This window comes from Arachis ipaensis, chromosome B4 (genome assembly GCF_059453495.1).
Source record: "Arachis ipaensis isolate K30076 ecotype BB chromosome B4, ASM5945349v1, whole genome shotgun sequence".
Taxonomy (NCBI): Eukaryota; Viridiplantae; Streptophyta; class Magnoliopsida; order Fabales; family Fabaceae; genus Arachis; species Arachis ipaensis.
Genome location: NC_142439.1, coordinates 107,365,105 through 107,377,626, shown reverse-complemented (window position 1 = coordinate 107,377,626; position 12,522 = coordinate 107,365,105). Strand labels below are relative to the sequence as shown.

The following is a 12,522-nucleotide window of genomic DNA, read 5'->3' as shown; positions in this document are numbered from 1 at the left end:
ATGCATTTCCTTTCCAAAACACAAACATATGCATCCTTTATTACCTTTTTATTTATTTCATATACTATTATGCACAAAATTTGATTTTATTTTTTTTTAAATAAAAATTTCCTTATTTTTGTCAACAAGAAGAGATGCATATGTCTTGAACAATGAATGCATGAGTAATGACCCATTGTCCAAATTTTCACAATCAATGCCCCATGTAACTTCATCACCAATGTTTCCCAACAACTTTTCCCACACTTAGAGTACACACTACTCCACCCAAGCTAATCAAAGAGCAATTCAAGGACATCAATGGTTTTTTGCTTTAGGGAGAATAATGTGCTTAGCATTAGAACAAAAGGGGATTTAAAAGCTCAAAAGGGGCTACAAAGGTGAATGCAAGGGTTGGTCATGTGGGTTAGTGAGTTCAATATCAAAAATAGCCTCAATCATGCTAAATGCATTCAAACACCAAAAATAGGACATATAGATTCATGCAAATCTAATATCACAATTAAAAAAGAGTATAATCACACAAGAACAAACTTTATGTTTGAAAATATGCAACCATCAATTAGAGCTCAAATCTCGCAAGGTATGTTCACTACAAGAAAAAAGGCCTATGGCCACGCTTTTTTCTTGCCACGCTATAAAAGCGTGGCCAAAAGTGGTCAACGGCCACACTTTTATGAGGCTGGCGATTGATTACAGATTTGACCACGTTTTTCCTATTACGCTTAAAAAGCGTGGCAAAAGGGATCTATGGCCACGCTTTTATGAGGGTGGTAATTTATTCGAGATTTAGCCACGTTTTTTTTGCCACGCTTGAAAAGCGTAGGCATAGAGAGAAATAGGCACGCTTTTAAAGTGTGGCGACAGAATTTTGTTATAGTGGCGTTTTAAAACCGCGGCCATTTCTTGTAACTTTTTTGGCACGCTTCAAAAGCGTGGCCAAAAGATTCTGAAAAAAATTAATTTTTTAAGTCTAAGAGTAAGAATGCAATCAACAAACACTTATTTCTCATTCTCCTAACCCTAATTCACGCTGCAGCAGTGCCTCCCTCTCTCCCTCGTTTTCTTCATTCGAGCACTCCTCCTCCATCCTTCTCACACAGACACGCAGGATGGTAGTAGCAATGGTGGGTTCATCATCGCTCTCATGGCGCCTTCGCGAGTCGCAGCTACGGTGTCATCTTGCTCTTCTCCCGCTTCTTCTTCTTCGCTGTTGCATCTTCGTCTTCCCAAGCCGCCTATTCCAGCTTCGCTTTCCGGTGTTGTTGTTGTTTTAGCTTCTGCTACGTCACCAAATGGCACCGTTTTGGAAAGGAGGAGGCCTGCTAGGCTTGATATACCTGTTAGCTCCTTGGCCTTTGGCATTCCGCCCATACCCTCTGCTACGGCGCCGCGTGATGTTGTGGAGGAAGAGCGTGATGCCTTCTCTATTTATTGCAAGAGAAGGAGGAGGGAGCACATGGAAGATCTCTACTCTGCTGCTGATAACCTATGCGGACAACAAAAACTGGTAACAAAATTTTACTTTTTCTTTTTAATTTGTTTTTGGAATGTTTAATTTGTTTGAACATAGATGAATTATTCGAATTTTGTGGATGGGTTTGGTCAATGATTTAGGGTTTTTATTTGTTAATGGGATTCATGAATTATAGGGAAGGACCATAATGAATGTAACCCTAGGTGGAATGGATTTGGAGAAAATCTAATTAGCAAAATTTGTTTGGATATGATGAATGCAGGCATTTTTTGGAATTTTCGATGGGCACGGTGGTGCAAAGGCTGCCAAATTTGTGGCAAATAAGTTAGAAAAGAATGTGTTAGATGAAGTGATTCTTAGCGAAGAAGATAGCATTGAAGAGGTTGTGAAGCACGGTTATGTCAAGACTGATTCTGCTTTCTTGAAAAGTGATCTGATTATTTGTTTTTGAATTTGATTTTTTGTTTTGATTTTCGTGGTTTTTCATTTTTTTCTGATTTTTCTATTCTAAACTGTTTTTTATTCTATTATGATATTTGGATTTAGGTTTTTTCTCTCTCTAAACTTCTGGATATTTGGTTTTGTTCTGCTGCAGCTGTGGTAGTGCTCCGTTGCTGCTAGGTGGTGCTGAACTGCTAGTGCTTTGCCTGTCCTGTGGTGGCGCACTGGCATTGCTCCTCCTATTCTTCCCCTGCTCCTTTCTTCTCAGCGCTGCTCATCTTCTTCTCAAACCTTCTATAATTTATTGATATCTTCAAGGCATGCTTTTGTGATAATGTATTGACTTGTATATTTAACCTCTCAAACCATAAGTTTCAATAATTTCAAAATAGAAGAAAATCTTAGCTATATATGTAAACTGAAATAAAATAATAAGGACCAGGTGAACTAAAAAATTACATGTATATATTCAGGTATGATTTGAGTTGGACTATTGTAATATCTATCAGGATCGGCCACAAGCACGATTAGTTTTCAAAATATCTGTCCAAATATGGCCAGAAGAGAACTCAGAAAATTGAAGATGGTAAGTTTCTCTAACTATGTTCTTATGTTGCACATGAAACATGTGATAGATGCAAAATAAAGCTTGTAGTGAACAACAGAAGGGAATATCAAATTCCTATGGGCGTCATCTGAATGTCAAGCATCATTTTTGTACTCCCTGATCTTTTAGTTCCTCTTATTGGTAGATTTTTGAATGGCTAAAAATGAAATAGTTAAGCTTCTTATCTTTTTTTCCCCTACTCTAGGAGTTTGTTTTAAACATGTCATAAATGTAGAATCATGTAATATTTGCTAAGGTGAAACTTTCAGCACTTTTGACATGACTACTTTGAGCATTGACTTCTCAACTATTATGTAGAACTCTATTCTGTTTGAAACAAACAATTTATTATTTTCCTTCTTGTTCTGATTGCTAGGATTGTTGTATTAGGTGATCAGTAAGATGCTGGAATCAGTTCAATTTTGTGTTGGCACTTCGTCTCTAGTAGTACCAGGGCCAGGTGCACTGATTTTAGACATCTCAGTTAGTAGTTGAGCTAATTTTTGTATGTGAAGTGTCTAACATCTTACTTAAATCAATGGAATATGTTTTTGTTATATTTTCTCTAATACAGTTGGATATAGAAGTCAGGGTGAACTACAGGTCAATAATGCTCAGCCTAACATACTTCAGATGCAGCCCTTACCATATAACATTAGAAAAGGAGAACTTCTGTTATTTAAAATCATGAATTCCTTCTTGTTCTCTGTCTTTTCCTTTAAAGATGTATTGTTTCATCTTTATTACATTATTCTAAAAAGAAAGCACGTTCTTTTTTATGGGTTGAGTTTTCGCAATGGAGTTTTGATTCTTTTGTGTTCCTATATCTTAAAGTACTTGTTTCTTTCTAACTCCTTAATTGTTTTGTGGCCATTGTTATTGAACAGATTGCAATCTGAACTGATGGCGCTAATGGTAAGAAGCTTATATGCCCACTACATATATATGATCTTTCTCTTGTTTTGTGTTCATGGGAATTTTAGATGAGCAGAGATTCAGGTATATCTGCGTTTCCTGAGAAGGACAACATATTCTGCTGGAAAGGAAAAATAACAGGAAGTAAAGACCTGTGTTTGAAGGAACTGAGTACAAGTTGTCACTTTCGTTTCCCAATGATTACTCTTTTTAAGGCTCCAAAGGTCAAATTTGAAAGCACCTGCTTCCATCCAAATGTAGATGTTCATGGTAATATATGCTTGGACATTCTTCAGGTAGTAATTATGTGAAGATTCATGTCCTTTCTTATTTGATCAACACAAAATACAAAACTTGGGTATGACAGAACAATTCTGTGTCCTCAGCCAACATCTATGTCTTAACTAGTTTAGATTGTGTGCAGAAGATGTGTGTACAAACACAATATTGAATATATTTCTTGTTGGAACAACATTAACATTTACTTTCTTGTGAAGGGAATTTTTTGAAGCGGGAAGATTGTTCTTATATTCTTGACTGGATAGAGGAGACCCAAAGGTGAAGTAAATGACAGAACAATTCTTTGACAAAGAATTGGATAGTTGTTAGTGAAGTAAATGGAGCTTCTCTTTCGGGATTCATCATCAATTAGCCACAAATTGGATAGTTTTAGTGATCTCATAAGTTCTAATGATAAATTTATTTTGTCCTAATTCAATTATTAGTTGTTATAGAATTTAATTTTTTAATTATAATTATAGCATGTAAATAATTCATGTAAATTAATAAAAAAATCAATTCTTTTATACTTTCTAATTTTCTCCTTTTTTTTAATTTGACAAAGGAATAAGCCACGCTTTAAAAGTGTGGCAAAAGGTTTTAGTTGGTGAGCCAAAAGCGTGGCTGTATGTGCTCTATCGGCACGCTTTTTAAGTGTAGCCAAAACCAACCTAATCGGTACACTTCAAAAGCATGGCGATATGTACACTTTTTGGTACGCTTCTCAAGCGTAGCTATAGGTTAATACCTATGGCCACGCTTTTTAAGCGTGACAAGAGATGAAAGCGTGCCAAAAAAAGCATACCAATAGGTCCAAAAAAGCGTGATGATAGAGCAACCGATACGCTGGCAGATGTGACCCTTTCAAAAGCATGCCGATAGCTCAAAAAGCGTGGCAGAAATCTTATTTTCTTGTAGTGGTTGTTCTAGCTCTTTTTCTATGTTCTATGAAAAGAATACTCCAAGCAAGTTGAAAAATAATTTTTTTTCAATTCAATCAATGGCACACCCTAAGAAAGGTTTCATGAAAATTTCTTGTTGTTTTACCAAACTTATTTACTCTATCATGCAACATGGAAATATTCACTACCATAAAACCATAAGCACTAAAGAAATATGTACAAACAAACCAAGTAAAGTGCAATAAAAACAAAATTGAAAAAATGAAGGAAAAGAACTAAAAGGTATTGCAAAGTGTCCAAGAAGAAAATTTTACACCCTCAAAGTTGTCGAACCTCCCCCACACTTAATTAATGCACGGTTGATAGTAGATTTATCGTCAATCTAGAATTTCTCTTATAGAAATAAAAAATTCGTTGTAAGCATAGTTCCAAACCAACTAATAATCCTCGATCAAATTTAAATATTGGTTGTCACAAGTACAAACCCCAATGAAAATTAACCGAAGTATTTAGACTCCGGGTCGTCTCACAAGGAATTGCAATGAAGTGGTCAATTATTGGCTATGAAAATGCTAGGGGTTTGGTTTATAAAGGGGCAAGAGATTAAATGACAAGAAAAGTAAATCAAGCAAGTAAAGAAAGCAAGTAATAAAGAGAGACATTCATGGCAAGAGTTGAGAATATAGGCTTTCTATCCTAGTCACTAATAACAATAATTAACAAGAATTTATCCTATTTCGTCATCTCCAATGTTGGAAGAAGATGTAAGTTATCTTCCATGAGAGAAAGTCAAACAAGACTAGTCAATCTCAATCCCAAAGATCTTAATCAACTCACTAATTAAATTAGCAAGAAGTTTGAGTCAATGGAAATAATATTAACTAACAATTCTAGATCTCCAATCTAAATTGGATATTAATGACTGAAGATTGCCCAATGCCTCTTTCCAAGCCAAGAATGCTCAAAAAGCTACTCTAACATCCAACCAAGCATTTTGTCAAACAGTTGGAAGGCATAAAAGGAAAGCATAATAAATGTGCAAGAATAATAAGATCTACCAACTACCAATTGCAAGGAAAGTAAAATCCACAACTCAATTCACAATAAAAGAACATCAAACATTAAATTGCATTAAAAGAGATCCAAATCCAACATGAGTTCATTAACATAAAAGAGGCATGAAGGGGAAATTAACATGAAAACTAAGAGAATCAAACTACTAGAGCATGAAAATGTAGAGGAAACAAGATGAGAACAATAGATTGAACCTAGATCTAAGATGGAAATAAGCCTAAGAACCCTAATTCTAGAGAGAAGAGATAGCTTCTCTCTCTAGAAACTAAACTACATGATGCTAAGCTACAACTAAGTGCTCCCCCTTTGCTCAAGCTTGAATTCTACATGAAATACCCTAAAAAACTAGCAAGATTTGGGCCTGGGTAGCTCAGAAATCGCCCCCAGCAATTTCACTTTAAGTGGGTCACGTGCCGAGCGTCACGCATACGCGTGACTGACGCGTGCGCGTCGCTGGCCAAAACCTCTACTCACGCGTACGCGTGGGTGACATAGATTACAATCATAGAAAGAGAATAATGCACACAAGAATGAAAATAAGTGGTTATAAGATGTAACCACACAATTAGGCTCAAATCTCACATGCTTATGTTCTTAGCTCAAAATATGATCCACAATGTGTAATTCAAGCAAGTTCTATAAAAAAAAATTTTCAATCAATTGGGGTGCCCTATAGATAAAATCCTTGAAAAAGATTTCATTATTTTGACTAAGCTTATTGTGTATATGTATGAAAAACAAGAAAATGCAACTAAAAATCCTAGAAGACCTAAAAATGAAATGCAAAAGTGTTGGGATTAGAAATTTGTCACCTAAGAACGCCGACTGGTCGGACGACCTTCCCACACTTAAAATTTTGCACCGTCCTCGGTGCACTCAAAGATGAGTAAGGGGGCAGGACGACTTTCCGGGTTGCTACCTTCAGCTGGTTGGTCAACTGGTGCTACGTGTTCTTCCTCCCGCTTCCGTGTTTGCTTGTGGTGCATCATTCATGAAAAACAAAAATATAACACGGTAAGATGAGAAAATACAAAAGCAACGAAGCGTACATTGTTAGAATGAGGTAATTCACTAGAGTGAAGTGAGTGACCCAATGTGTGACCTGAATAAAAGTGAGTGTGCATTCTAAGTTGCGCGCGGTTTAGAACACACACACCAACATAGAGAGCTATGCCACAATTATACAAAAGAAGAACACGCACTTCACTCATTCTAGTGTGCTTGAGATGCTCTAAACTTGTGGGTCAAAACAACCAAACAAGCAATAAAGAAGCATGAAAGCATTCAAGCCAAAAACATATGGATGTATATAATCAAGAAGCACAATGCATTAAGATAAATGCACATTATCCACTGAGAAATTGCCTAATCGAAGAGAAAAGTTCAAATCACATGGTGGGCCAAATCATGCAATTCAAAAAGGTTTAAAAACTTGAAGGCAATGTCATATGTACTTGGCGTTCACAAAATTAAGCATGAAGAGCTCAAAACCAAGTAACTATTATAACCTCAACAATAGAATCTAACAATTGAAATTAGCAAAAATTGATGTTAAACTAACATCCTATCAGTGATCAACAGCAATAAATAGTAAACAAGATTAGTAATCCAACACTTATAATGGAAAACAAAAGTTAAACAAAAATTAAACTAACTAACTAACTAAAAGAAATGGTGTTATATGGTGTTTAGTAGTGTTGGATGATGTTTGAAGGGTGGAAAGAAAAGGGAAGAAGAAAGAAGAAGGAAAGAAATGGAAAGAAGAGAAGAAAAGAAAATGGGGGATGCAGGGTAATCACGCGTACGCGTATATCACGCGTGCGCATGAGCTGAGGTGAAATGGATGCAACGCATACAGGTGAGTCACGCGTGTGCATCGATGGGTTATTTAGAGAGCGACGCGTACGCGTGAGGTGCGCGTACGCGTGGGTAGCTTTGCGCGAAAGGCACAAAACGTGCACAGTGCAGGCGCAACTCTCGAGAAAATGGCTTGGAGGTGAAATTTTTGCATCCACGCGTACGCGTGGGTGACGCGTGCGCGTGGATGGTTGAAAATTCTTGTGTCACGCGTACGCATGATGCATGCGTGCGCGTGGGTTGATGCTCTGTTTTTTAAAATTTTTCATGTTTTTGCACCCAACCAAGCATTCCAAAGCTCCAAACAGCTACCAAAACATCATAAAACCTTATTTAACATAGTAGACTATCAATTAAACTCAATAAACCAATCAAAATATGAAATTAAACTAGTTTTACCAATATTTACAAAAGAGAAAATGAAAAGAGTTTACCATGGTGGGGCGTCTCCCACCTAGCACTTTTGGTTATTGTCCTTAAGTTGGACATTTGGTGGGGGTCCTTGCTATGGTGGCTTATGCTTGAATTCATCCTTGAATCCCCACCAGTGTTTGCATTTCCAATAGCCTCTGGGATCCCAAATTAGGCGCACAAGGCCTTCAAGTAAGCTTAAGTAAATGACAAGGCCCTAATAGTTTTGATTGTTGGAATGAATTCCGGGGTCCCAAACCTTGTTCTTGCACCCATCTTCTTGTTGACTACCATAGTTAAATCTGGGTGACAGGGCTTGTGAATTCTCAATTAAGCTTATAAACATTCTCCTAGACCCATGTAATTTGGTTCTACACCAACCATTGCTATTCAACCTTGGGCATGCAACCATCATGAACTTAGAGTGATGTCTCCAACTACTACACAACTCTCTCCTACTCTTAACTCTACAAAGGGCTCTAAGTTGACCATCATTTTCAAGCAAATCGTCTTCAAGTGAGAAAGTAAAGCTTAGGGATAGGAATTTTACCCACTTGAATGTTGTGTTGGATGATGGTGACTTAGGAAGGGGAACCTCCCTACACTTAGACAATGCGAGATCCATTCCTTTGTGCTCTTTCTTTGCAACTCCCACCTCTTTGCAAGCTTCTTTAAGTTCAATTCCTTGCTCATCAACTTCTTCTATACACCACTCATTGCTCAAATCATGTGTCAGAGGTTATGCACGGTCCTCCTTGTCATCAATTTCATAACACAATGAGGTAGGTTCATCAATTCCAAAAGACTCATTGGTTGGTGTGGAATCATCTTCAATGATGGAGCTTGCTTCTTGCTCAACCTCCTCCTCTTGGCGGCTTCCTTCCAATTCAACTTCGTCTACATTGCTTGCCAAGCGTATGGGGGGTGAGGTGTCTTTTTCTTTAGTCTCCATGTCAAGCCCAATAGGGGAGGATTCAATTGTAGAGGGGAAATTATCAATGATTGAATCCATCTCTTGATCAACCCCTCCAAAGTCTTCAATCATGATATGTTTTGGAGGTTGTACACCCTTCTCAACATCAATGTCAAGCATCTTATAAGAGGGCTCTCTAATTCTACATTCCCATGGACTTTCAACATCTCTTAGATCTTCAACCACTCCTACTGGCTCAATTGTCTCAACTTCCTCCCCTTGTGACAATTCTTGCTTCAACTCCTCATCTCCACCTTGAAGCTCCAAACTCACTCCCTCACTAGGCCCCTTGGTTGATCCTCCACATTCGTCAATGGGGGTACTTGGAATGCATGAGCTTAGGTGGGAAGCTATGTGGTTAATGGCTTCATTAATAGTGGCCAACTTGGCTTCTAACTCCTTAAACTCCTTTTTCGTCCCCTCTTGTTGCCTTTGGATATGAGAGTCAAGATCTCTTAGTTCTAGCATGAGGGCTTCATCGGGGGCGGTGGTGGAAGAGAGGGTTCATTATTTGGGAGAGAGGGTTCATAATTGGAAAGTGGTTCATCTTGGTAAGGGTATGGAGATGATGCATATTGAGGTGGTTCTTGGGAGTAATTGTGTTGGAATGGTGGTGGTTCTATGTATGGTTCATATGGCCCAAAAGGTGGTTAGTATGGTGGGTAAGATTAGGGTCATATGGGGTATTTGGTGGTAAGGGCCTTGTGAGTAAGGTGGTTCAAAACCACGTTGAGGGAAGGGGTCATATGTATGTGGTGGTTGTGGTTGACAATCACAATAAGGGTCATCATATACATTAGATTGGTATGCATTAGGATTAGGATTATACCCATAAGAATCCGGAGAGTAGTCATATTGGGGTGACGCTTGAACGTCTCGGATGGAATAAAATGCCTTTTGGTCCTTGCGCATCTCCATGAGCAGAGCAGTCATATCCTCAAGCACTCTTGTCAAACTTGGTTCGGAAGGAAGTTATTGCCAAGAAGGTTGTTCATAAGCTTGGGGCTCTTCCCACCTTTGATCTCCAAATCCTTATGCATGTTATCATTGTAAATTCCATCTCCTACAACATAGTTTGAACCAAACTAATAGCCAAAGGGGTGAGAATTCATGGTGAAAGAGAGAATAAAAACAAAAGCTAACAAGAAATAAAGAAAATAAAGTCCTACAACTAGCAACACTAACAAAGAAGCAAAAAGGGAAACATATTCACAATATATACAATAGCCAATAACATAGCACCATTGCAATTCCCCGGCAACGGCGCTGTTCCGAGGGTTACCTGAAACTGTAGGTCGATCTCGGATGAGATCTTCTGTACCGGTCGGAGCTGACATGTCCGGCTGGTGGGTGGCGACCGGAGCTGTCGTGCCCGACTTGTTGGACTGGCTGCACTGCTGATCCTTTGTCACCGGAGGGTGGTAGTACCTGCAAGGGACTCCGATGCTTAAGTTAGCAAGGGTATTAAGCAGGTTTTTAGTAGAATCAGAGTATGAGTTATACCTGGGTGCTCTAGTGTATTTATAATGGTGTGGAGTGACCCTTTTAGATAAGATAAGTTAGTTATCTTTATCTTATCTTATCTTTGAGTGAGGTCATCTTATCTTCAAGGGAACCACCCTTATCTCTATAGGCTTGGGCTGCCTTTGGATTTGGGCCATGTTCCTCTATTCGGGCCCTTTATTGGGCTTTCCTGGCAATTTGGCCGAGCTCTTTGAGAAGAGGTCGGATAGTTTGGCCTGAAGAGGTCGGTCGCTTTGTCGCTAAACATCCCGGGTCGGATAGTTCGACCCAAGGTATGAACAGTGCCCCTGCTCGAGCTCGATCTTTCTTTTTTGAGGTCGATTCTTAGTTTTAGGACTTCGATCCTTCTTTGGTGAAGCCGAACTCAAGCATCTTGTCGACTTCATCTTTGTAGCGTTCTTCCTTTTTGAATATGGAACGTTTTCTTTTGCTTCTTTTTAAAAACGCGTGCTTTTGCATTTGCACTCTTAGCCTTGGGAATTGCGAGGGTTTTAATTCCCTCATTAATTGGTTTTTAATTGCCCCGTTTCTCTTAGCCTCTCTATTTTGAATTTTACACTCAAAAAACGATTTCTCTTCTCCGTAAATTCCCTTTTCTTTCTCTCTTTCTGTTTCCTGAGGTTTGCGATTTTCGCATTTCTTCCTTGCGACGTCACTTAGTGATTTCTCGGTGTTTTTCTTTGCTCAAAAGGCAATTCTGTCTCTCCATCTTCAATATTCTTCGGAGCTTCTTCCTTTGTTCAGGTTGGTTCTTCTTTTCATTGCTCTCATCATTTTTGTAAAGCTTTGATTCTGACTGAATGTATGTTAGAAAGCTTGAACCTTTTTGTAGTCTTGTGTTTGCTTGTTACTGTGATGTATTTTTTCTGGCTTCCTTTTCGTCTTTTATGCATACTCCTGGTATTTCTGCTGAGCTTTTTAGGGCTTTGCATGTTTTGCTGCTTGCTTCTAGTTGTTCTTGAGTTTTGTGAACTGCACTTGTTTGCTTCTAAAAAGATTGTCCCTTGATTTTTGCCCTATTGATAGCTTTCCTTGCTTCTGAACTTTGTGGAAGATAACGATGCTTGTTTTTATTTTCTTTGTTTGTTTGGGGAGATTTTATTTCTCTGAAAAAGGGGTGCGTCTTCGATGATTTCTTCTTGATACATTTTGTTACTTGGTAGCTTCATTTTTTAATCGAACTGGGACGGTGAGCCTGGGAGGTAGTTTATTTTGATGGTTTTATTTGATTTGTGGTTTGTAGTTTTCTTCTCAAAGTGTCACTTTAGTTGCAGAACAAAAAAAAGGGGGTTTATTGTTTTCCTATTAGAATGTATTGAGATGTGAGCTTATAGGTTTTTCTGAATCCTTGTCCTGTTAACTGCCTCCAAAGGATGCCCCTGGATCTTTTTGATGGGAGTCCTAGGGTTTTCTTTTGTTGTTTGTACTGCGCTGGATTATGTTGGTCGAGTTGTTTTGGTTTTGTCCGAGATGTTTTTTAGTAATCCAATCTTCTTTTCTTGTTTGTAGGACTAGTTGGCCATGTCTTCTCGCAAAAATATTGTCGAGGTGTCTTCTAAGGTTCCTGAGGGGATGTCTGATTGGTTGGACTCCCTTGTGTTGCTGTGTGTTTCTTTAACCAATTCTGAATTTTGCGTAGATCTTAGAAAACATCACCGAATTTGTAGCAGTGGAGATCAGGAGAATAATTACAAGTTGGTAGCACCTGATTCTGACGATAGGGTTTGCTTCCCTGTCCTGACTCAGGGGGAGCGTCCCTTTTTCTATGCATATGATTTCTTTTTTAGCCAAATGAACATCACCCTTCCCTTTACTTCTTTTAAAACTGACTTGTTATGGTCCTGTAACGTTGCCCCCTCTCAGCTTCATCCAAATTCTTGGGGTTTCATCAAGATTTTTCAGTTAGTTTGCCAAGAATTGGATGTTACTCCTTCTCAAACTCTTTTCCTTTATTTGTTTGTTTTAACTAAGCCTGGGATTTCTTCAAAAAAGAAAGCCTCGTGGCTTTCCTTTAGATCTGCACAAGGGCATAAGGTTTTTACCATGTATGACGAGTCCTTTA

At 38.4% G+C, this 12,522-nt stretch overlaps 1 protein-coding gene across 1 annotated transcript; it reads left to right on the top strand.

The window, feature by feature from the left end:
* Positions 1 to 1,147: 1,147 nt before the first annotated feature.
* On the top strand, positions 1,148 to 2,098 carry LOC107639491 (putative protein phosphatase 2C 25). The gene is made up of 3 exons (XM_021121370.2): positions 1,148 to 1,510; positions 1,740 to 1,905; positions 2,073 to 2,098. Exons 1-3 carry the CDS (start codon positions 1,148 to 1,150, stop codon positions 2,096 to 2,098), a joined length of 555 nt encoding a protein of 184 aa, XP_020977029.2.
* Positions 2,099 to 12,522: the final 10,424 nt, after the last annotated feature.

Bases quoted from the DNA above. Each gene is read 5' to 3' on its own strand.
- LOC107639491 (XM_021121370.2), top strand. From the start codon at position 1,148: ATGGCGCCTTCGCGAGTCGCAGCTACGGTGTCATCTTGCTCTTCTCCC. The intron at 1,511-1,739 runs GTAACAAAATTT...TGATGAATGCAG, and splicing joins TATGCGGACAACAAAAACTG to GCATTTTTTGGAATTTTCGA. The intron at 1,906-2,072 runs GTGATCTGATTA...GTTCTGCTGCAG, and splicing joins TGATTCTGCTTTCTTGAAAA to CTGTGGTAGTGCTCCGTTGC.